The sequence below is a fragment of the Macaca fascicularis genome, chromosome 1 (assembly GCF_037993035.2).
Source record: "Macaca fascicularis isolate 582-1 chromosome 1, T2T-MFA8v1.1".
NCBI classification, from domain to species: Eukaryota; Metazoa; Chordata; class Mammalia; order Primates; family Cercopithecidae; genus Macaca; species Macaca fascicularis.
Genome location: NC_088375.1, coordinates 118,530,418 through 118,556,660, shown reverse-complemented (window position 1 = coordinate 118,556,660; position 26,243 = coordinate 118,530,418). Strand labels below are relative to the sequence as shown.

Sequence of the window (26,243 nt, the reverse complement as noted above, 5' to 3'; positions counted from 1 at the left end):
CATATCATAAACACAAATGTAATAAAAAGAGCTCACATTTATTGAGCACTTCCCATGTTTTCCTATTCTGATAAGCACTATACATTATCCCATGGAAACCTCATAACATGCATTTGAGATTGGTACATATATTGTCCCATCTTATGGATGAAAGTGGAGTCTTGAGGAGACATAGTAACATGTTCAATGTCATACACTTAGAATAATTGGAGCCAGGGCCTGAACTTGGCTCCAGAGTCTTGGGTCACAAACACAGAAATGGGAAAAACAGGTGAATTCAGGTATAATGATGTACGTATCTGGGACTCAGAGAACGGAGCAGCTAATGCTTCGGAAAGAAACAGGAAAGCTTTGTGACGTTACATGTGGTTACATGCGGTCTGAGTTGGGTCACGGTGGAATCATCGGAATTTTCTGGGTAAAAAATAGGTTAAGGGAGAGCATTGTGAGTAAAGGGGAAGTAAGTGCAAAGGCCCAGATCATAAAAGAAAAAGACTTGGCCTCTCTGGGGAAGTGAGGAAACCCAATTTGGCAGGAATATTTAATCTCTGGAGAGTGGCTGAAGATGTCACTAGTGAGGGTCTGGAACAAGACTGTGGAACATTTCTATGCCCAGATTAGGAACTTGAATTTTATTAAAAAATAAAATGGACATTCACAAAGGAGAATGGCACACTAATTTTTAAAGATAGGTCTAGAAGCAGCGTGAGAATGGGCTGGAAGATGCAGAGGAGTGTGGATAGAGCCAGCCTCACCCATGTGGTGGTGAATGACAGTGCCCTGGCGGGGGAGCTGTCACAGGGCCACCATTAACCTATAGTGTTTTCTTGCAAAGTAGAAAAATGCTGCCCTTCCTCCAGATAGTTCAGCTTCAAGCCAGGGCACATGCTTGACTTGGCATACAGAGCACAGGCTTGGTTTTGCCCCCTACTGGTCCCCTTGGTTGGGCAGCCGTGTGCACTGCAGACGCAGCACTCCTTAGGCATCGCGTGAGCCGAAGCTTTCCCTAGGCACACGGACGGAGAGATGCAGTGCAGGGGCCAAAGGGGAGATGTGTGCATGGCACAGCTACCCATCTATAAAAGGACAGCTCTAGAGTATGATGGGCAGGGGCAGGCACTTTGATAAACTGATAAACATGGCTTCTTGGCACTGGGCAAGCCATCTAATTTCTTTCAGCCTGAAATTCCTCATCTGTTAAATGGAGACAGTAAAAGTACCTACCTCACTGGGTGGTTGTGAGAATTACAGGAGATAATGCATGCAAAGCACTTTAGTAAGCATATAGTACACACTCAACCCACATTAGTTATTATTTCTACTACTAATACTGATAAATGAGATAGCACATCAAAGTATGGAAAAGGGTATTGGCTGTGCATGCTCTTAAGTTGACCCTCTTCTCCCCCTAAATTCTCTCCACCCCAAACATCAGTAAGAAAACTGGCAGCCAGAGACAGCAGTGAGGAGAGATGGATAAATCACAGCATCACAGAGGTTGGCTCTGCCTACTCACCTCATCATAGTGGTCTGGTGACATGTGTTCATGGGGCAGGGCCACTGGAGGGAGCCTCCCCAAACGGCATTCCTATGGGAAGCGGGTATTCCCTCCAGAGTTCCCCACCCCCACCCAGTCTCATTTCCCTCCTTACCCAGTCCTCTCTCCTCAGTTGGCCCTTCCTTTACCATTCCATCCCGTCATACACTGCCCCTCCTCTTCCCCTCTCCCTCAAGAGGAAGGTTGTTTTGCCCAGTACTTTTGCCCTTGTTCTCTGGAAGTTTCTGGGCAGTGGTAGAAGTGAGGGGAAGGCCATCTGGGTGGAGAAATATTCAGCACAGGCAGCCTTGTCTGCTGGGCCAGCTGGGGCTCTGCTTTCTGGGGAGCAGCAATGGCCTGGCAAGTTGTTGAGTGGCTGCAGGCAGAGAGAAGAAGGTGAAGGGACAGCAGAAAGACATGTGGTTCTGGGTCTGTTTGGGGAAAGACCAAGCTCAGGTAAAGGACAGGTTGGGGCCAGCTGCGGAAAGGTGAGTGACCTGCGCAGGTTGTTTTGGTAGCATGAGCACTCAGAACATTTTAACAGGATGAGAAAAGAAAAGGCAGCGCTAGTAGCAGCAACTGTAGAAGCTGGTCCAGCAGGCCTAAGTCTCTGGGCCAAGGGTACCAATGTATCTCCTCAGAGAGGCTTTCTCCAACAGCCCTCTCTAAAATGCTACCCAGCACCAGCATGTCCAGCCCCCATTCTCTATTCTTTACCCTGCTTTATTTTTCTTCATAGCATTTAGCATTATCTAAAATTAATTTTTTTTGCTTCAGTGTACTGCTTTTCTCCAGTAGACTTTGTCTCATGTGTTACTCTATTTTCAGCATTTAGAACAATGCCTGGCACACAGTGGGTCCTCAATAAACAACGGTTGAATGTAAGAATGAATGCTCACCATCGTCATTCAAAGAAGAATTGAGACCTCATGGATGAGACCTCACGTCATTCAAAGAATAATCACTGTGTCTGCGCTATACTCAGGGGATGTGTCAGTCACCCTCTGGTCTAGCAGACTGCCACCATGCTTGTCTCTCTTGGAGGGTGTTCAGCAGCTTTGGATTTGAAATGACTTTGTGAAGATCCTCTCCTGGAATCACATGGACTGTGTAGCTAGGAAGGGATGCTGCCCTTTGTCCAAATTCCAAAGCAAGGGCCTTTTGTCTAGGGGAGTGTATCAATAGGTTCCTCCTACAGGTGAATGGGAGGACTGTGTTGGTCAGTTGGAAGTTGGGCCCCTAAACTGGGAAAGAGAGGCACTTGGAAGGTTTCCAGAGGTTAGAAGTTGATTTCATACCCTTGGCACAGGAGCAGGGCTAATTATTCTCTTGTATAATAGAGAGGTGCTATAAGAACTAGGAGTAGTTATCCCTCCACACTGCCTAGAGGTGAGAAGGCCTACAGGCGCTCATGTGTTTTGCAGGTCACAAAGTAACCAGCCATTGCTCTAGTGACCAGGACATTGTCCAGATACAAGGCAACGGAAGGTGCTGTTCTTTTTCACACACTAGGAAGTACTTTCCTACTACACACCTTCATGTAAGGGAGAGGATGAGGTCCTACCTAGTAGGTATCTGTGAAGCTGACAACAAGACACCTGGGTGAAAAGCGAAGAATACCAGCAATCCCACAGACATTTTATATGCATAAGGCCTAGCATCCATCTAACTGCATTTATTCTGAAACTTGGTGTGATATAGACTCACAGTTCATAATATTCTATATATGCATATGTACATATAGTTTTTAAGTCATTTATGTCTTCTGTTTGTAAGCAATATATTTCGCATTTTTATACTAGCCACAGGTTTTTGCAGATGTTATTCTTCGTATCTCAAGGTTGGTCCGGGGCTCAATTTTTTTTTTTTATTGTTTGCAGGTGCCCTGTCTTGAATCTGTGTACTGATTAGATGTTTGAGTATTACAACAGTAATAGACACCTTGTTCTTAATAAGTGCCATGAGGATTGAGAGTCATCGTATCAGGGATCTTCTCACTGCCATTAAATAGCTATGTGTCTTAATGCAGGTCACTCCTTGGGCCTCAGTTTCCCAACTCTAATTTGAAGAGGCAGGGTTAGACAGTTATTAAGTTTTCTTTTAGAGGCAAAGAATCCACAATTCAAGTAGTATTTTATATAAACACTATACTTATTTTCCTCATTGAGAGTAGAATGATCTATGTCACCATCATATGTAGGGCATCTATTTATGGGACTGATCCACGTCCAAATTTGACCATCAAATATTTCACTACATAAATATGTTGATGTTAAGATTTTGTTGTGTTTACCAGTTTCTTTCTAAGGAATTGAGTCCATTAAGATATTTCATGCTCGGCTAACATGTCCATTATTTTTAGACAGTGTGCTTAAAATAAAAGAGAGGACTTTAGTTGATACCTTTATTTATATGCAAAACAGCGCACCATTCATGAGATATGAAAAACTCGTCAGATAGAAACCAGATTATATCTATTTTCACTACAAAATATTGCATTATATAAAGCAACAGAGACACAAAAAAACCCTGAAAAAGACTAAAATCTTTGGATAGCAGATGTGGTTTTTTTTCCCTTGTCTCTAAAATACACTCCTTGTTTTAAGAGTTTCACAGCAGAGAACATGAAACATTTTCAGGTTATAGACTTTTCTTTTTGGTGTCACAGAGGAAAGTAGTTCTGAATTCTTTTTTTCTTTTTTTTCTTAGGAAAATAACTTAATTTCCTAAATTCATCACACGCACAAACATCACACACACAAAGAAGCTACTCTCCTTATAAACAGCTTGTAAAGGACTTCTCAGACATAACTACAGATAAGAATAACACACTTTTTAAAAAACTATAATAGTGAAGTGCTAGTGTTGCTGATCTCACAACAAAAGAACCTTTCAAGAACAAACATCTTAATATATAAAATATGTTTAGAAACAGGGAGAAGTGGGAAATTTGTTATATAAGTGCAATATAATTAGAGCAGAAAGAAAGACCACAGTATAATCTCAACAAACACGTAAAAAGTTAGACATAATTATTCCACAGGAAAAAGTGTAAACACTTGACTATAAATAAATTGGCACAGAGTATCCAAAGTAAAAGTATCACCACTCTGAAAAATAAATGTCTTGAAAAAAATACTCTACTCCTTCTAACATAAATAAAAATAGGTTGTCTTTTTCTAACTGCACCTATGGGTCCACATGTTTAAGGTCACAAATAGATGTTTTTGGATATATAAAGGGGCACTTCGCCTGCAAAAGCAATCAGATATTAAATTTTTCCATTTAAATATGGATTTTCCTGTCTACCTTGGTGTCATATCTTGGAGATAAAATCTCACCAAGCTCAAATCCTCACACAGTGTGTCTAATTGTTCTCAATTTGTCTTTTTAACCTTACTAAATACTCAGGGTTTATTTGGATTCTAATATAATCTTTATTTTCACAACAGAAAGGAAAGTTTCCTGTCGCACCTTTCTGTGCCTTCCATCTCTACGGGCGAGATCCCTCCTCTCTCCTCCTCCCCAGTGTTTGGTCATTTGTCCATTAGAAAAATTCCAGATAGCCTAAAGTTATGAGCCTGCATACTCTGAACTTCTGCCCTCATTCTTTCAACACATTAAGATTTGTGGCGGATGAACGTAGGAGAACTCAAAGTCTCCAGTGGGTTAAAGCAACAACCCTTGGGGACCCCCAGAGGTGGCTCATCTCGAGTGTCTCCACGAGGTTCTCCTGGCCTGAAAAATCCCCCCTGCGAGCCCCCGGGCTCGCCAGACAACCCCACCTGCCTGCATCGGAAACCTTCTCTTGTTGCCCTGCTGACCAGAGAGAACAGGTAGCGAGCTTCTTCCCCGGCCCGAGTCTCTCGAGGTGGCCGTCTCGCTGGACCACCGCAGCCTCCGCCACCCCAGCGGCGGCCACCCGGATCCGTCGCGTTTCGCGGACACCGGGACAGGCGGCCCCCTGCGGCGCACCCCGCCCTACACGTCCAGGACATGGTTGAGATAGGAGATGTAGCAGATGGCCAGGCGCAGGATCTCGATCTTGGAGAGCTTCTTGTCCGGGGGCAGCGTGGGCAGCAATTTGCGGAGCTCGGCGAAGGCCAAGTTGAAGGCTTCCACGCGGATGCGCTCGCGGGTGGCGTGGGCCGAGCGGTACTTGGCGGTGGCGCGCCGGCGGCGGCGCTTCTCCTCGCGGCTCAGCTGCTGCGGATGCGGGTAGAGCGCGGCCCGGCTGCCGCCCTTGCCGTCGCCCTCGGCCTCCTCCACCGGCTCCAGGTCCGACACGCTGCCCAGCACCTTGGTGTCCGTGCCGCCCAGGGACTCCGGATCCGAGTGCGCCGAGCTGGGATGGTCCGAATCTGCGGCTTGGTCCGGACTCAGCATCATTTTGGAGGCTGAGGAGGGGTCGGAAAATTAATCAGTAAAAGAAATCAGGGTCTTTTGCTGGAAGGATGGCGGCCGAGGCCTACCACACCGGCCCTCCCAGCGGACGCGCGGCCCGGGCCCCCTCCCCACAGCAGGCCGGCGCGCGACGCTGGAGGGCGCCGAGAGGATCTGGCCCGAGGGCGCGAGCCCCGCGCGTCCCCATGGCGCGGGAGCCAGTGGGGACGCAGTTGACCCAGGCCGCATTCTGGACCCGACACCTCGACTTGCCGACGGCCACGGCGGGCCTGTGGCCCGGGGCCTGGGGGACGACCGCAGGCCTATAGGGTCGCGACTGGGTTTTTGTGCCTCTTCCGGCCAAATGCCAACCGCGCTATTCCGTCTCCCTCCCTTCGTCCCCTTCCCAGACAAACGAGTGATTCCGAACAACGAATACATCTGGGTTTTCATGGGGGCGGTGTGACGCGGAGTGCGCTTCTCGCCCCGAGGGCCTCCGGCGAAGCAACCGGGCAGCCGCGGCGCCCGAGGGCCTGGCGCTGGTCTGGGGCTGCGCCGGGGGCGCCCGGCACTGGGATGCGGGCTGTCAGGAACCTCCATCCCGGAGCGCAAGCAGAGAGCCAGCGGCTGGGGGCGGGAAGCCTTCTTGGACCCCTCGCGCTTCTCCGAAATCATAAAGAAATGACTAAACAAACGTGGCGGAGCCTTTCAAAAGAAAATTGACTCCGATGGCCTTGCAGGCTCCTGGAGCACCATCTGTCACGCAGACAGCCACACACATAGGGGACCTAGGGACACGGCGACGTGGGATCAGACAATGCGCCCGGCAGTCTGGCGACCACCTTGCGGGAAAATGCCGGCAGCCGGGCCGCTGAGGGAGGAGAGGATGCAGAGGAAAGGGAAGAGAAGGGAAGGGTCCGGGGCGGGGCGGACGGGGACGAGCGGGTGCCGAGCGTGTTGTCCCGGTGGGAGCTGCATCTCTGCTGGCAAAGTTCGGGCGCTCCCGGAACCGGAGCTCGGTAGCCCGCAGCTGTCGCCGGGTGGCCTGGCCAAGTCCGGGCATGTCGGTGCTTAGCCTTCCTCTAACTGTGCCCTCTTGGAAACGCCACCTGGCCAGGCTTCTCTGGGGCGCCTGGAGCATCGGCCCCGACTGCGCGCCTTCTGGGAGGGGGCCACTCGGAACCGCTGGGCTTCGGGGGAATTCGGGCTTCAAGAAGGGGCGCGGTAGGAGGAGAAAGGCCCCTGCGGGGGCTGCACGCACCGTCCCCCGGGCGTCGAGAGTGAGGACCCGGCTGCGAACTCGGGGCCCTGGCGTGGGCAGCCACAGCGACGCTCGGCGCGAGGGAAATCGCGTCGGCGACATATAGGAGCGTTTGCTTCTAGAGAAACAAAAGCAAGGGGATGCGTGATCGGTTCCCAGCACCTCACTTGCTGAGGAGCGAATTGGGCCAACACAGCTTTAATTTCCCTGCGAGGAAATCAGGTCCTCTACGGCAAAATAAAAACAAATGATCCCAGTGAACTGCCTGTGACTCCCTACGGGCTTTTCTCGGGTACGTTTATGAGTAGAACAACTTGCATCTACACAGTCAGCTTGAAAGGGCAGAAATAAATAGACGAGTAATGGAAAATCACAATAAGCACTAAATAGTTGTAGTTCTGGTAAAAAGTTCCTGGGTTGCCCTCAAAGCATGTTAAATTCTCCTCCAGATCTTTAAAAATATTCATAAATAGTATGTCGTGTATGCGCTTTATCTCTTTAACTATGGAATGACCTGCATCTATAAATGCAGTATGAATAATCTAACTTATTTCAAGCTGAAAAAAATTATTTAAAGGAGTCTTACCTTGCAAAAGCCTTTTTGATAATCTGTTCTCCAATCTTTAGAGTTAAAATGCCAGGGAATAGCGAGGGGAGATTCCAGAAAATATTAAAAGCAGCAAATATTTATTACATTCAAAAATGAAAAAGCAGCTGTCATCTCGCTGGTGTCCGCAGCGAGGGACGATAATATCTCAGGATGTAGACGATATGAATGATTGTTCACTTAGTTGATAGATTTTTTTTAAAACGCGTTTTCCTTTTAATTGTTCTCAAACATTTCAAGAAATTCGTTGTTGATTTTTTTTAAACGATGTGTTGAAAAGTCTCGTGCCTTTTTTCCTCTTCTAGGTCTCTAAAAATAACAAAAGAGATACAGAGATAAACACAATCACATCGAAAGGCTGATTCCTCCACTTTCTAATAGCGCGAATAATCAATAAGAAAGATGGTTAAGATAAGATTCCTCTCTTATCAGACGCCTTTCCTTCCCTTAATACGGCTGAGCAGAAACTGGGAAGTGCAGGACAGAGATGTGATCTTGCTCAGAAGTGATTTTTTTTTTTTTTTTTTTTTTTGAGATAAGGCTTTGTTCAGTTGATATCTCCCCAGTTCCCAGGAACACAATACTGTAACTCGGAGCTAAGGTTGCCTCTTCCTCTTCCCTCATTTACTTGTATGTTGTATAAATAGACACCTATTTTCCAGTTTCAAAGTCTTTCAAGGTTTGGTTGTATCCCCCATCCCCACCCCCTCCTCTCTTTACCTTGTAGCAAAATATATATAGTCAGTGGCTTGGAGATGCTTGGAGAAAGGTTGGTGAAAAGTAAACGTCTCCTGGAGTAACAGTGACAAGGAAGCAGAGAAAGACGGGAAGAGGGTGGGAGAGCCAGGGCAAAGAGGCAGAGATGCGTGTGTGGCTTCTGGGCTCTCCTGGTACCAATTGATTCAGCCTGGAGATGGTGGAAGAGATAAAGGCTTAGGAAGGGGGATGGAATTTTTTTCCCCTAAATTGATATTTAATGGGAAATCCTATTGGACAGAAACCTGGACATGAGTCACTTAATTGGACTTGACATCTGTCACAGTGTGGGAGTTTTCACAGCCCAAATATTTTAGCAGATCAGATTCCCACTGAATCTGTGCCATAAAATATAACAGTTGAAAGCAGTTCATGATAGAAATCTTAGCCTCTAAACAGTCTCTAGCCATAGTCAGGCTATTTCTCTTTTCCAGATTATTGACGAAATATTTAAGTGCAAATAAACAATATATTGACTATGAAAAAATTCCCCTGGCATATTACAAAGCCATCACTTTCCCTTAATATTTAGAAAAATATTTGTGTCCAGAACAAGGAAATATATACTATATAAGATGCTGCAATAAACATAAAGTATTTAGACATGCAACAGCTAACATTTATTAGAGATCATTTACATTTAAAAAAATACTTCAGTAAGGTTTGATTAAGCATATTAATATTTTTGAGAAATGATCTGCTATAGACTAACTTATCAATAGATGGTAAGAAGCTTTCACTAGATTAAGTCATTGATGGAACTAGAAAGAGAATCCACATATTCAAGGACCATGAATGTGAGATCATTCTACTTTTCTGTACATGTTTGTTTTTCTCTCCACCCACTTATTCTTTCAAGCTGAAATATGACATGCTACATGTGTTGATTATTGCACTTCATTCTTGCCCATCTTAACGTGCTAATATTTTAACTGTGTGGCAGTGCTTGTGCTAAGGTGTAAACACAAATTACCAGTGTATTCCAGTACATAATGCCTTTGCCTTACATGATCCCATGGCCCTGAATTTATATACTTTATAATAAAAAATAAAATCTAGTTCAATTATTTTGCCATTTTATAAAGATACTCATAGTTAATATCAACTACATATTATTTGTGATTATTTGGGCTTGTTTTGCTCATACAAGCTTAAAGAAATAAAGAGCGTTATAGCCTTATTCCCACCTTCCCAGTTCCTAGGGGAACATTTGTGGAGAGAGGAGTCCTCACTTGCCTTCCTTAATTTTGCCCTAAAAGCAGATTTTATCACCAGGGGAGGCACATGGAGCAGCCCACCCCTGGAAGTGACCCTCCGGGTTTTTCATGGCTTCCACAAGTACTACTTGCCTTTGCCCACATTTTCGCTCCTTTGAGAGATTCCTGGACCAGAATGGGGCAGGGGTGGGGGAAAGGAGGGAGTGCCTCCACCAAATAAGGGCACCAACACTTCCCAGCCTTGCTTCTGCCTAACCCCAGCACAGAGATATATTTTAGATATCCCCAGAACGTTAAAGTGAAGACAGAAGCCGGCCCCATACAGGTGGCAATGGAAACAGGTGAGTGGATAAACACCCCAAGGTGGTGATGACGAAGGGAGAAGGGAGGTTTCCTCACTCTAATTAGGAACAGCCAATGCTAAGCATTCACACACAACCAGAAGTGTGCACACAGATGCACACCCACAGATACCTGTACCTCCTCCCTCTTTCCCCCACCCTTACTCATACAAGCTGGCTGGCTCTATTAGACCACCACACACCCAGACTGATGAATTGAAAAAACGTGTGAGTCTAATCACCATAGCTCTAGAGTGGGCAGCTGCTACAGTGGGAAAGGACCAGCATCTCTGGTTCCCCTGGTGTTGGGGGGTCATGATGGGTTGTGCATATCAGGGCAGGTCCAATTCTGCTATGGTGTGTGTTATACCAGACAAATTCTCTTTTATGTTCAGGCTTACTCATTCTACACCAGCAGCCAGCATACACAAAAATTAATACTTATAGGAGTAAGCCTGTATAAACAGGTACATACTCAGATCCATACTTCATTATGCCTAGCCACACTGTCATAGACACAAACATGGATTCACATTCACACCCATGCATTCTTTCTTCCAGGAAAGCCTCCCCCTCCCCCATCCCTTTGCCTTTTCTAAGACCTCCCTGGCACAGATGGCCCCTCCTTCTGTGCTCCATAAACACTCCTTTCATGTCTCCCTTAGAGACTACATATTGTGTACCGTGATTCTTGGTTCTTGGTTACCACACTGGTCTCTCCCTAGGCTATGATGCTTCCAGGGGAGGTCTGTAGTTTATATCCCCAGCACTAGTGTCTGAGCTTGACACGTTATAGGTACTCAGTTCATTCATGCTGTGACTCCTTATGTACAGAGGTACCCTGGATATTTGTAACATGGAAACTCTTCCACCAAAGGACACCCATGGTTCAGTTCTATCAGTTTGCTTTCTTATAAAAATGAGAATAATAATACTTCACTTCTCATTTCACAGGCTTGCTATGAGACCCAATGTATTTGAAAATATTTCATAAAATACTAAGCACCATACAAATTATGATACTATAGACTATAAGAGTAATATTAAATAATATTATTAAATGAATGGGGAGGTGATAAGTAGTGGCTTAAAAAGTCAGACTTTGTGGCTCTGTCGTATGCTACCTGTGTGAATTTAGTTTTAAGTTACTTAAACTTTTTGGACCTTAGTTTTCTAATCTGTAAAATGGGAATAATCAAAGTATGCTATGTAATGTTGTTATGTCATATTTTTTTTTCTGAAGGTGAACAAGATAATCTATGTAAAGTGCTTAAACTAATGCCTAGAACTCATGTTCAGTAAGTATCAGCTATCATTATTATTGTTATTATTCAGTATAAATACATATTGAGGACCAGATATAGATTGACATAGAAAAATAAACATATCCAGATATACTCATCCACGTGTGTGTGTGTGTGTGTGTGTGTGTGTGTGTGTGTGTGTGTGTATGTGTCCATAGCTCTGGTGGCCAAACTACAATGAGCATTTTCCATGTGTCAGACCTAGGTACAGTGACTCTGCTCATATTAACTTATTTAACCTTCACCACAAACCTATGAGTAGATAGGTACTGTTGTCCCAATTTTGTGTATAAGAAAACTAGGACATGGAATAGATGGCAATCTACTCAAGGTCATATAGCTAATAAATTATGGAGCTAAGATAGAGATTCAGGTGGTCTAAATTCAAAAACGACACTCTCAAACACAAAGTACTACGTTTCTGTGGTCATTGTATCATACACAGATATACTCACACAGAACTATTCACCAAAATGCATATGGCAAGGGAGAAACATACATACACACAAAACTTAGATAAATTGCCACCTTTGCATTCAGGGGTGGTTAGTGAGTGATATGGTTTGGCTGTGTGTCCATCCAAATCTTAACTGGAATTGTATTTCCCATAATTCCCAGGTGGGAGGTAATTGAATGCTATTCTCGTGATAAAGAGTAAGTTATCACGAGATCTGATGGTTTTATAGGGGGCTTCCCCTTTTGCTCAGCTCTCATTCTCTCTCCTGCTGCCTTGTGAAGAAGGACATGTTTGCTTCCCCTTCCATTGTGATTATAAGTTTCCTGAGGCCTCCTTAGCCCTGAGGAACTGTGAGTCAATTAAACATCTTTCGTTTATAAATTACCCAGTCTCAGGTATGTTCTTATATCAGCCTGAGAATGGACTAATACGGTATCAGTGTAGTTTAAATACTTACTGCTCATCTAGTACTTTGCCAGATACTGTTGGACTACAGAGGCTTTATATTATTTGTTAATTTCATTAGACAGCTGTTTCCAGTCTATTTTTTAAAATTTTGTACCCCATAGATAAAAATTTGGGGCATACATATTGAGTATATGTATATACCCAATTATAACTATATAATATACTAGTACAGTAGTACATGTATAAGCTTTGTACATGTACTACTTTGCACATGTACTAGTATATCATATACTTGTAAAGATACACAAAAAGATATATGTAAAGATATGATAAAAATAATATTTATTTTAAAATTTATAAATATTTATCAATATATTTATAAATTTAAATATTTATAAAATATATGATAAACAAAAATAATATTTGTAAAATAATTTTATGTATTAACAGCACAAAAACCAATTAACAGCATAAGGTATTATTGATAATGTAGAACTTCTGAGAGCAATAAGCTTAATTTTGTGAGACTCATTATTTAACCCGTTGAGATAATGATTTGATCATCTGGTTTTAAGCTCAATTTATTTAGAATCTGGTTTTTGGCTGATATAGCAGAAAAAGATGTAATACAAAAATTCAGATGTTATCACAAAATATGATAAGCATGTGAAGTGATGGATATGTGAATTTGCTTGATTTAATCATTCCACAATGTAAACACATATCGACACATCATATGGTACATCATAAATGTATACAATTTTTGTCTGTCAATTTTAAAAACAAATAAGAAAAAGTGGAAACAACCCAAAAGTCCACCAACTGATAGATGGATAAACAGAATGTGATATAACCATACAATAGACTACTATTCGGCAAGAAAAAGAAACAAAGTACTAGTACGTGAGACAACATGGATGAACCTCAATAACATTATGCTGAGTGAAAGAAGCCAGACACAAAGACCACATATTGCATGACTCCATTCATATGGAAAGGTGCAAAATAAGCAAATCTATAGAAACAGAGAGTAGATTAATGGCTGTACACAGATAAGATGGGGTAAAGAAAGGGGCCAGGGAGTGACTGCTAATCAGCGCAGAGTTTCATCTTGGGATGATGGAAATATTCTAAAATTAGATTTTGGTGATGATTTCACGACTCTGTAAATATACTAAAAAAAATTGAGCTGTATACCTTAACTATGGTATGTTAAGTGTATCTCAATAAAGCTATTAGGAAATTCAGAAGACATATCACGTGATATGTATATCACTGTAGTGGGTAAAGGGCATGATGTCTTTTCTCACCCATCATAATGATCACAGCTGACACTCCTTTAACAAAAGACAGGTTAACATGAAAACACAACATATTTATGTAATCAGAGTTTTACACAACACAGGAGTCTTCAGAATGAAGACCCAAAGATCCAAAGGAAAACTGTCCATTTTTATGCCTAGATTTGATGCAGAGTGGATAGCCGTGCAGAAATGTGACTGGACAAAAAGGGAGTGATCTTACAGCAACAGACTGAATGAGGGAACCCAGGAAAGCCTGCGTGTTAAGATTCTTCTTGGCCTCTCTGTGTGGCATTCCTTTTTCCAGGGATAGGGCAAGACCCCTTCTAGAATGAGGGTCTTATAGTCTACTTGCAGACAGAGTAAGTCAGAGAATTTCTTTATGGCCAGCTCTTATACAAAAAAAATGGGAGAATGTTAGAATACTATTTCTAGGTTGTATGGCTGGCTTTGGAGAGACAGGTTCTAGCTTCTATGATCCACCTTGGGGAAGGGAAATTCTAGTTTCCATGGCTTGCCTTTGGGGGAGAAAAGGGAGCAAGGAGAAAGGAGGGCATGAGAAGTTCAGAGAGAGACTTGCTTTTAAGGGATTTTCAATCACCTTTTGTTCAAAGTACTCAGGATGCCAAAGTGCCATACTCTGAGTTATTTTCTGAGCCCCAACAATTCCTATTTTCACTGTATTACTCTATTTATTATTCTATCTAGTAAATATTTTTCTTATTGTCATTGATTTTATCTTAAATGGTAAGGGTTTTTATAATTTTTTATTTGTTTGCTTTCTTTAAAGGAATAGAAGAGACTACCACCAGTTGTAGTAGTACTTTTGAAAACTTGCCATCTATGTGACCTGAACCGTGGTGGGAGTCAACACAATCAGAGGTTAAAGATAGACAATGGTATCCCTAGTTTGCTCTGTATTAATCTATGGTCCACTCCTTGTGCTGGTGAGCTGATATCTGTGGTGGATAACCATTCCCAACTTTTAAAAATTAAAACTTTAAAAAATCAATTTATTTTATATAAGCCAATATTATCTCATTAGTAATAATTACAGGGGACAAAATAGAAACTCTTTTGTGACAAAAATATTTTAGTATCGATATAAACACCATAAGTGATAGGACATAATTTGAGAGCTATTTATTTTCACTAAACATATATTAATAAAAGAATATTTCCAATCCCCCAATCCATTCAGACATATACACATTGTTGTGGTAGATCATTTATTTTCTTATGAAACAGTAAAGTATGTGCTATAAGAAAAAAATCAAAAGTCTAACAGAAGTTAATCACTGATTGTGTTAACTAAATTATCATTCTCATTTTTCTTTCTTATCTATGAAATTTTCCAAAGTTTTATTGAAATTTGGACAGTAAGTCTCTTTCTAATGTGAATTAGTTTTTCTTTTAACAATGTGTTTAAAATGCATAAAACTCTTGATTTAGAAAAATTTTTAACAACCTAGAAATCTATGCTTCCAAGTGTTTCAAGTGTTCAGATATAATAAATTTTAACATTTGCATTATTTGGGGTAGCAAAAATCACATAACAATGGAAAAATTTCTAAATTAGATCTCTTCAAAATGCCTACACCATTGTACAATGTTTTTTAAAGTTATCATTTAATTCATTTAAAAATATGCACATAAAGAGACACACTGCGTGTGCATTCTTTTTTTTTTTAATCTGCTGGTAGCATACCATTGACATTGTCATAAAAAATAACTTTGGAACACTTATCTTAAATTTGAGCAACTCTTTAAGTACTCTTTACGTACTTTACCACTTGCCAAACAGCATTTTTCATTGTGGAACACTAGAATTTTATGTTATTTTCCCGTTTCATTTATTGCAAAGATTCTATAATATTTTGAAAGACTCCTATTTCTAAAACTAACTACATGGGTACATCTTGTATACTTTGGCTTCAAATTATGCATATTTCTTGCATAGCAATTACTTAGTGAATAAATTTTGTTTGTGATGGTCTCTCTGACTCCAGGCTGTTTATATATATTTGAGTTAAAGCAGCCTTTTCCTCGGTGGTTACACTTCCATAATTTTTCCATAAATTATTCTTTCTATTAAAGATCCTTTCAGTTGTGAATGTATCTGCTCCCATACGTTTTTCCATTTATACCCCCTTAAAAAGAGTTCTTTATGTATTTCAGAAGATTCTGAGATAGAATCTGTAAAGTACCACATGCTCAAACACGTTAGAAATAGCTGCTGTTTTTTAATCCACATAAACAACAAACTGACATAATTACAACACTGCATAAATTGATCTAATGCTTATTTCTTCAAAATTTCAGGAATGTTCAGAAATGTTTCCCAAGTGTCCATCAATGGAATCTGTCAATATGAGAAAGGATTTTAGTTTATCACTCTACTGGGTTCTGAGTATTATTTCAGTTATTTCCCCAACAGTTTGGCTTTTGCTATAAAATAAGAAACTTTAAAAGAGGTTTCTAAACATTTATCTTTATATTTAGTAAAATGTCTAAAGGTACTGGCTTAAGTGTGCTATGATTTTAAACATCACTGAAAAATTTGAGAGATTTGCTTTCCTATTTTGGGTGCCTAATTTTTAAAATCAGTTTGCTGAAGTATAATTTATATACAGTAAAACTCATCCTTCAAGAGATGTCCTGTTTTACAAATTTCACAAACGTATACACTCATGTAAACAACACACTCAAAATATAGAACATTTCCATTCCCCTGAAAAGTTTCCTGTTAGTAGCCAATCCTTTTATCTATATCCAACCTCAGACAACCACAGATCTGATTTCTGTTCCTATAGTTTTGCCTTTTCCAGAATGTCATAAAAATAGAATTGCTTAGTATAGAAAGTATAGACTTTCAAGCCTGGTTTCTTTTACTTAGTATAAAGTTTTTTTTACTATTCATCCATGTTGTTGCATGTATCAGTACTTTATTATTTTTTATTACTGAGTAGTATTCCATTGTATAGATGTAGCACAGTTTGTTTATCCATTCACAAACTAATAGACATTTGGGCGGTTTCTAGTTTTTGGATATTAAGAATACAGCTAATAAATTTGGTATAACAGTCCTTATACAGGTATTATGAGGGCACGTGCATTCAATTCTCCTGGGTAAATAACCAAGAATAAAATTGTTGGGTTGTATGGTGAGTGTATGTTTCCTAAGCCCATAGGAAACCACTGATCTACTTTCTGTCACTAGACATTATTTCGTGTTTTTAGAATTTTATATATTGACGATACAATATGCTTTGGCTTTGTCTGCCTTTTTTTAGTCAGTTGTTATGTTGAAATTCATCCATGTTGTTATATATTAGTTAGCTGTTCCTTTTTATTGCTAAGTAGTATTCATTTATCCTTCCCAGAACTCTTCATTCGATTGTGTAGATCCAAATTTCTATCTGGTAACGTAATCCTTCTGCCTGAAGAACTTTAACAATTATTACAAAGCAAGTAAGCTGTTACTGAATTTTCTCACCTATTGTTTTTATGAAAGTGTCTTTGCTTTCATTTTCAAAAAATTTTCTTTGTGTGTAGAACTCTAAGTTGACAGTTATTTTTATTTTTTCCTTCAGTGCCTTAAAAATGTCATTTCATTTCTTTTTTGGCTTGTATGGTTTCTGATGAAAAGTCTACACTAAGTATTCTTTTCGTTTTGCTGTATATAATGTGTTCACCATCATTTTTCCCCAGCTGCCTTCAAAATTTTCTGTTTATTTTAGATTTTTAGCAGGTTGATTATGATGTATCTAAGTATATGTAAGGTTTTCTTTGTTTGTTTGGTGTATATCCTTTTGGGGTTGTTTGAGCTTGGATCTGTGATTTACTGTCATTCACTATTTTTGGACAATTCTTGCCCATTCATTATGTCTCCAAATATCTCTTCTTCCCCATTTTATTTCTCTTATCCTTCTGGGACTCCAGTTGTATGTACATTATTATATTTGATATGAACGCCCTATTCTGATTTTATTCTCCCACTCTTCTTCTTTCTTTTTGTATTTTTGTTTGGGTAATTTCTGTTGACAGATCTTCAAGTTAACTGATTCTTTCCAGCTGGGTTCATACGTCTACTAAGGAGTATGTTGAAAGCATTTTTTATCTCCACTGTTAGTTTTGTTTTTGTTTGCTTATTTGTTTGTTTGCTTGTTTTTTGAGATGGAGTTTCATTCTTGTTGCCCAGGAGGGAGTGCAATGGCGCAATTGGCTCACTGCAACCTCTACCTCCTGGGTTCAAGCACCTGTGCCTCAGCCTCCCAGGTAGCTGGTATTACAGTCACCTGCCACCACACCAAGCTAATTTTGTATTTTTAGTTGAGAAGGGGTTTCACCATGTTGGCCAGGCTGGTCTTGAACTCCTGACCTCAGATGCTTCTCCTTCCTCGGCCTCCCAAAGTGCTGAGATTACAGGCATGAGCCACCGTGCCTAGCCAATATTAGGTTTTTAATTTCTAGCAATACCCAGATGTTGAAACTAGCATACAGGAACTTTACAATAACTATGATTAATATGTGAAAGGATATAGTAAAAAAGGTAGCATGTATAAAAGATGGGGAATTTCAGATGAAAGATGTCTTCTTCTGAAAAAGATGGGAGAAATTCCCTATCTTTTATACATGCTTCTTATCTGAAAAAGATGGGAGAAATTCCTTACCTTTTATACATGTTTCTTCTTCTCAAAAAGATGGGAGAAATTCCCCATCTTTTATAAATGCTACCTTTTCTACTATATCCTTTCACATATTAATCATAGTTATTGTAAAGTTCCTGTATGCTAGTTTCAACATCTGGGTATTGGATGTTGACATCATTGTTTCTTGATAGTAGGTACTGTATATATGTGTGTGTGTGTGTGTGCGCGCGCGCGCACGCGTGTGTGTGATGTAATTTTTGAGCAAATGCCAGACCTTGCATGAATAGTAGAGAATGGGGTAAATATTGTTAACAGTGGAAAATGAGAATGACTCTTCTTCTGTAAGGCCATTAATGTGGAGAATTGACTCAATCTGTCAGGAGTTGAGCTGGGTTTAGGTTTTGTTGTTGCTATGGTTACCATGATCGCACCACAGGCTCCTAATTCTTCCACTGGTGGGCTGCCTTTGCCTTGTGCTTAGAGTGGACACTGATATGCCAGAGTCTTCTCTCAGGTTTATTGCTCTACCATCAGCTTTCAGCTTTCCTGAATGCCTGTACCACAGGCAAGATCTTTCACCACGGATTTTCCCCATCCCCAGTCTTAGATTACTTTTGCTTGTTACTTTTTGCCAGGTTTGTGTTCAGGGTAAATGGATTTATCTGTTGTTCTACTCCAGTCTATGTCTTAGGGAGGGCCTCTGAAATTGGGCTTCTCTCTGCATTCCTGCTGCTCCGTCTTGTGGCAGCCAAATTCTGCTTTGTATTAATAGTAGTCGATCTTGAACAAGAGTTTTCTTCACCTTTCCTAGTGGTAGAAAAACCTCTGCCTTATATCAGTTTGAGATGTTAGGTCCAAGATGATTTTGTGCGTCTCCCCAGAGATAGCCTTTTCTTATACCCCTAACCCCTCTCCATAATGCATCTTTTCCTGGGCTTTAGGCAACAGTCTTTGCTGCCACTCTTCCAGAAGTTTAAAGCTTTTGCTTCACATGAGAAAAGAGTCTGGGGAGGGAAGTGTATGGTGTTTTGTGTCTGGCCACAAAGACCTACCAGTTACTTTCTGTATACCTGCTACACCCATAGTCTTTTCTTCCTAATTGATACACAATAACTGTACATATTCATGGGGTACATGTGATACTTTGATACATGCATATAATGTGTAATGATCAAGTCAGGGTGTTTAGAATATCCATCACTTCAAATATTTATCATTTCTTTGTGTTGGTAACATTTCAAATCTTCTCTGCCAGATGTTTTGAAATAGGCAATAAGTTATTAGTAACTATAGTCGCCCTACTGTGCTATCAAATGCTAGCACTTATTCCTTCTCTCTAACTGTATGTTTTTATCCATCAACCAACCTCTTTTCATGCCTCTACCTTTTCCCAGCCTCTGGTAACCATTATTCTAATCTCTACCTCCATGAGATCAACTCTTAGTTCCCACATATGCAGTGAGAACATGCAATAACTGTCTTTCTGTGCCTGGTTTGTTTCTCTTAACATAATGTCCTCCAGTTCCATCCATGTTACCGCAAATTACAAGCTTTTATTCTTTTTGTGGTTGGATAGTATTCCATTGTATATATATACCGCATTTTCTTTATTTATTCATGGACACTTAGGATGATTCCATATCTTGGCTATTCTGAATAGTGCTGAAATAAACATGGAGGTGCAGGTATTCCTTTGATATACTGATTTCTTTTCTTTTGAATACATTCCCAGTAGTGGCATTACTGGATCATATGGTAGTTCAATTTTTAATATTTTGAGAAACCTCCATGCTGTTTTCCATAATGGCTGTACTAATTGACATTTTTACCAACAGCATATAAGATTCCCTTTTTTCCACATCATCACTAGTACTTGTTATTTTTTGTCTTTTTTTACAATAACCGCTCTAACTGGGGTGAGATGATATCTAATTGTGGTTTTGATTTGCATTTCCCTAATGATTAGCAACGTTGAACATTTTTTCACATGCCTGTAGGCCATTTATATTTCTTCTTATGAGAAATGTCTATTCACACCTGTTGCCTGCTTTTTAATGAGAGTACTGGCTTTTGTTTTGTTTTGTTTTGTTTTGTTTTGTTTTGTTGCTGTTGAGTTGTTTGAGTTCCTTGTATATTCTGGATATCAGTTCCTTGTCAGATGAATAGTTTGCAAATATTTTCTCCCATTGTACAGATTGTCTCTTTATCAATTGTTTCCTTTGCAGTGCAGAACGTTTTTAGCTTAATATAGTCTTATTTGTCTATTTTTGTTTTTGTTACCTGTGCTTTTAAAGTCTTACTTACAGCAGGGCATAGTGGCTCATGCCTGTTATCTTAGTGGCTCAGGAGCCTGAAGTGGGAAGATCACTTGAGGACAGGAGTTTGAGACCAGCCTGTGCAACATAGTGAGACCCTGTCTCTAAAAAAATAAAAAAAATTAGCTGAGCATGGTGGTGTACACCTGTAGTCTCATCTACTCAGGAGTCTGAGGTGGAAGGATCACCTGAGCCCAGGAACTTAAGGCTGCAGTGAGCCATGATCATGCCACTGCACTCCAGCCTGGACAACAGAGGAGACCTCAGGTTTAAAAAATTAAAAAAATTTAAAAATAAAGGCTCATCCATAAAATCTTCACCTAGTTCAATGTCCTATAGAATTTCCCCTGTTTTTTCTTTCGGATCTTATCTTTAAGTCTTTAATCCATTTTAAGTTGACTTTTGTATATGGTGAGAGATAGGGTCTAGTTTCATCCTTCTGCATATGGATATCCAGTTTCCCCAGCATCATTTATTGAAGAAGGTGTTCTTTCCCCAGTGTATGTTCTTGGCACATTAATCGAAAATCAATTGGCTGTAAATATGTGGATTTATTTCTGGGTTCTCTGTTCTGTTCCATTGGCCTATGTATTGATTTTTATACTAATACTTTGTTGTTTGGGTTACTATAGCTTTGTAGTATATTTTGAAGTAAGGTAATATGATGCTTCCAGCTTTGTTCTTTTTGCTTAGGATTGCTTTGGCTATTAGAGGTCTTTTGTTTTTAGAATTTTAGAATTTTAGAATTCTTTTCTATGTATGTGAAGAATGTCACTGGTATTTTGATAGGGAATGCATTAAATCTATAGATTGTTTTAGGTAGTATGTCCATTTTAACAATAGTAATTCTTCTGATCTAGGAGCATGGGATGTCTTTCCATTTGTTTGTTCAATCTCTTTCATCAGTGGTTTTTGTTGTAGAGGTCTTTCATATCCTTCATTAAATTCATTCCTAGGTATTTTATTTTTTGCAGCTATTGTAAGTGGGTTTGCTTTTTTGATTTCTTTTTTGGCTAGCTTGTTATTGGTGTATAGAAACACTACTGATTTTTGTATGTTGATTTTGTATCCTACAACTTTACTGAATCTGTTTATCAGTTCTAAGAGTTTTTTGGTGGAGTCTTCAGATTTTTCGTGATATAAGATTATGTCATTTGCAAAGGAAGATAATTTGACTTCCTCTTTTCTAACTTAGATGCCTTTTATTTTTCTGTTTTTTGATTGGTTTGACTAGGACTTCCAGTACTATGCTGAATAAGAATGGTGAAAGGTGGACATCCTTCTTTTGTTCCAGTTCTTAGAGAATAGGCTTTTAGCTTTTCCTCATTTAATATGATGTTAGCTGTGGGTTTGTCATATATGGCCTTATTGTGATGAAGTATGTTCCTTCAGTGCCTAATTGTTGAGAATTTTTAACCATGAAGACATGCTGAATTTTATAAAATGATTTTTTGCATCTATTGAGATGATCATATGGTTTTTGTCTTTTATTCTGTTGATCACGAGGTCAGGAGATGGAGACCATCCTGGCTAACACAGTGAAACCCTGTCTCTACTAAAAATACAAAAAATTAGCCGAGCCTGGTGGCAGGCACCTGTAGTTCCAGCTACTCGGGAGGCTGAGGCAGGAGAATGGCGTGAACCCGGGCGGCGGAGCTTGCAGTGAGCCAAGATCGTGCCACTGTGCTCCAGTCCAAGTGACAGAGACTCCGTCTCAAAAAAATAAAATAAAATAAAAAATAAAAACTACATTAAAACCCTTTGTTGGAATGCTTTACACTTTACACAAAACAGAAACGAAAATAACCTGTTATACAATTAATCATAAATACAGTCCTCCTCAAGTTTTTTGCCCATACACATGAGTATTTGTCTCAAACACGTCTTCTTTATAGCAGCTAGACCCTGCCACCACTATGCTTGGCTGAGTTCACAAATCTGTTGTAACCTGTAGCTTCCCTGTCACTTCTCTGCCGCTCCTGTCCTGCTAAGATTTGTTTCCTGGCAGTAATTAAAATCTTCCGCCTCTGCCATAGCTGCTGCTGCTACTGGAACCACCATAGCCAACTTGGTTTCACGGTTTGGCAAAGTATTGGCCTCCACCACCATAGGGGCCAGAGCTTCCGCCTCCAAAGTCTCCTCCCTTCATGGATCCAAAATCTGAAGAATGATTGTTGTAATTGCCAAAATCATTATAGCTTCCACCACCTTCAAAATTGCTTCCATCATTACCAAATCCATTACAGCCATCCCCACTGCTGCCACCACAACCACTGAAGTTTCCTCCGTGACCAAAGTCGTCATTCCAAAAACCACCTCCATGACCACCACCAAAGTTTCCAGAATCACTTCAACCTCTTTGGCTGAATGAAACACTAGCCATCTCTTGCTTTGACAGAGCTTTCCGAACTTCACAGTTGTGGCCAGTATTTCTGAATGACAGTGTTATCCACAGAGTCATGGTCGTCAAAGGTTACAAAGGCAAAGCCCCTTTTCTTGCCACTGCCTCAGTCAGTCATTATTTCAATCACTTCCATTTTTCCACACTGTTCAAAATAATCTCTTAGGCGATGTTCTTCAGTGTGTTCTTTAATGCCATGAACCAATACCTTTTTCACAGTTAAGTGGGCACCTGGTCTTTGAGAATCTTCTCTTGAGACAGCTCTCTTTGGTTCCACAACTCTTCCATCCACCTTGTGTGGCCTCACATTCATGGCTGCATCCACCTCCTCCACAGTGGCATATGTGACAAACCCAAAGCCCCTGGAGCGCTTGGTGTTTGGATCTTTCATTAACACTTGGCCCTTGAATTTCCCATTGCTCAAAATGGCTCCTCAGGCTCTGGTTGGTTGTTTCAAAGCTCAACCCTCCAATGAAGAGTTTCCTCAGCTGTTAGGACTTGTTAGGAGACTCTGACTTAGACATGACAGCAGGGGAATGAGAGACTTTAACAATGCTTCCTCGGCGGCATCCATGGGCAGAAAGGACATGTTTCCATTTTCATTTGCCTCACAAAATTTTTATATTTCCTTCTGAATATCTTTATTGACTTAATTGTTAGGAGCATGTTGTTTAATTTCCATGTATTTGTGCAGTTTCCAGAGTTCCTCTTGTTACTGATTTTCAGTTTTTTTCCATTGTGGGCTGAGAAGATACTTGTTAGGATTCTGATTTTTAAAACTTTGTTAAGACTTGTCTTGTGGGCCGGGCGTGGTGGCTCAAGCCTGTAATCCCAGCACTTTGGGAGGCCGAGACGGGCGGATCACGAGGTCAGGAGATCAAGACCATCCTGGCTAACACGGTGAAACCCCGTCTCTACTAAAAAATACAAAAAAAAACTAGCCGGGCGAGGTGGCAGGCGCCTGTAGTCACAGCTACTCGGGAGGCTGAGGCAGGAGAATGGCGTGAACCCGGGAGGCGGAGCTTGCAGTGAGCCGAGATCCGGCCACTGCACTCCAGCCCAGGCGACAGAGCGAGACTCCGTCTCAAAAAAAAAAAAAAAAGACTTGTCTTGTGGTCTAATATATGGTCTATCCTGGAGAATGTTCCATGTGTTGATGAGTAGGATGTGCATTCTGCAGCTATTGGATGAAATGTCTTGTAAATGCCTGTTAGGTTCAGTTAGTCTCTAGTGCAGATTGAGTATGACGTTTCTTTGCTGCTTTTCTGTCTAGATCTGTGCAATGATGAAAGTGAGATGTTGAAGTCCCCAACTATTAGTATATTGGAGTCTCTCTCTTTAGCTCTAACAATATTGGTTTTATATACCTGGGTACTCCAGTGTTAGGTACATATATATTTACAATTGTTATATCCTCTTGCTTAATTGATCCCTTTATCATTTTATAATGACCTTTTTTGTCCCTTTTTATGTTTTTTGACTTTAAGTCTATTTTGTCTGATATAAGTATAGCTACAGAAGCATGTTTTTGGCTTCTGTTTGTGTGGAATAATTTTGTCTATTCCTTTTCTTTCAATCTATGTGTGTCTTTACATGTGAAGTAAGTTTTTTAGGCAGCATATAGTTGTGTCTTTTTTTGTTTTTTGATCTATGCAGCCAGTCTATAGCTCTTAATTGAGGAATTTAAGCTGTTTACATTGAAGATAGTTTTTGATAGGTGAGGACATGTTATTGTCATCTTGTGCATTGTTTTCTGATTGCTTTGTATTTTTTGTTTTATTGTTTACTTCTACAATTTGGTCTGTTTTATAGTAATATCAGTTGACTCCTTTTTTTCTCATTTGTGTGTCTGCTTTATCAATGAGTTTTATTTTTTGTGTGTTTCCATATATATGTAGATGTAGTTCTTTTGCTTCCAGATGTAGGACTTCCTTAAGCTCCTCAGCATTTATTTTGTTGAATTTGTCATTCAAATCATGAATTCTTTCCTTGATTTCTTTGTATTGTTCATTTGGGTTGTCCTATCTCACTGACTTTCTAAATGTCATTATTTTGAAATTTTTTCCAGGCATTTCATAGATTTCCTTTTCTTTGGGCTCTATTACTGGTAATTATAATGTTCCTTTGGAGGTGTCATGTTTTCTTGCTTTTTCATGTTTTTGTGTCCTTACCTTAATATCCACACATCTATCGTAACAGTTGCTGCTTCCAATTTTGTCGATTGGCTTTTGCAGGGAAATACTTTTTCCTGTAGATGTCTCTATAGTATTGGTTGGGAAAGGCACTTTGGCATTGATTCTTGGTGGGTGTAGTAGTGTAGCCTTTGCATGATTTCTTCAGCTGTAATGAACTCATCAGTGGCATCTGTGAGTTCCTCAGTGGCTTAGGCTGCAGTTGTTAGTGGAGGCTGTGGTGACACTTTCCTGATGATGCTAATGACCAGATGGGCCAGTCCTCGAGCAACAGTGGTGATAGTGGTGGGGGTGTGCTGAGGATGCCAGTGCTCAGGTGCCAAGGTAATATATGTGGGCATCAGCAGTGACAAGTTCAGGAGGGCAGAGCCTTGGGCCCCCAGGTGTTGTGCATGGTGCCGGCAGTGGCAGATCCTGAAGGGTAGGTCCTCTGGTGCCCAGACAGTGTGTGTGATGTTGGTGGTGGTGGCAACAGCAGCAAGCCAACCCTCAGAGCACCAAGCAGTGCAAACAGGCACCAGCAGTGATGCTGGCAGGCTGGGTGTGCTGGATCACAGTCTCCTGGGTGGTGCATGTGGGCAGGAGCTGGTGGCAGCAATGTCAGTGTAGACAGGTAAGTCCCCCTGCTTTTGGGAGGGAGGTGCATATGGGCACAAGCAGCACGTGGGGTGGGCCTGTCCTTATACTGCTAGACAGCGTTCACATACACTGGGGGCAGCACACAGGGTGGGCTTATCCCCAAAGCCCTGCACAGTGGGTGCAGGCCCACTCACTGTCTTTTTCATGAGCACTCAGTAGAATCCACAGATAGGAGTTTGTGAATGAGTATTAACTCCTTTAGTTGGTGCCCTCACTATTCTGGACTGGCACACTAACCCACACTTAGCCTTCGGAAATTCCTTTAAAATGTGACTGACTTCTTCTTCCCCACTTGTATTGTGGCCTACAGCTTTTTCTCATGTGGTTTGCTATAGATGAGAGAGTTTGTATCTTTTATCTATCTCTCTTTCAAGCTCAGATAACTCTATTTTCCTCAGCTTTCTGATTGGTTCAATAAAGTTATGATTTTGTTTTTTTCTGGACTTTTCTCATTGTTGTGATGAGAACAATA

At 40.8% G+C, this 26,243-nt stretch overlaps 1 protein-coding gene and 1 pseudogene across 1 annotated transcript; both read right to left on the bottom strand.

Annotated features, from left to right (window-relative positions):
• Positions 1-3,927: 3,927 nt before the first annotated feature.
• NHLH2 (nescient helix-loop-helix 2) lies at positions 3,928-8,687 on the bottom strand. The gene is made up of 3 exons (XM_045365014.2): positions 8,509-8,687; positions 7,768-8,097; positions 3,928-5,934 (listed from the first exon to the last, which is right to left on the bottom strand). Exon 3 carries the CDS (start codon positions 5,924-5,926, stop codon positions 5,519-5,521), a length of 408 nt encoding a protein of 135 aa, XP_045220949.1. The 5' UTR covers positions 5,927-5,934; positions 7,768-8,097; positions 8,509-8,687; the 3' UTR covers positions 3,928-5,518.
• A 13,863-nt stretch (positions 8,688-22,550) lies between these two features.
• Positions 22,551-23,464, bottom strand: LOC102129368 (heterogeneous nuclear ribonucleoprotein A1-like 2; annotated as a pseudogene).
• Between the last annotated feature and the right edge of the window lie 2,779 nt (positions 23,465-26,243).

What these genes read in the sequence shown, in the direction of transcription:
- NHLH2 (XM_045365014.2), bottom strand. Translation starts at nt 5,926, where the DNA reads ATGATGCTGAGTCCGGACCAAGCCGCAGATTCGGACCATCCCAGCTCG.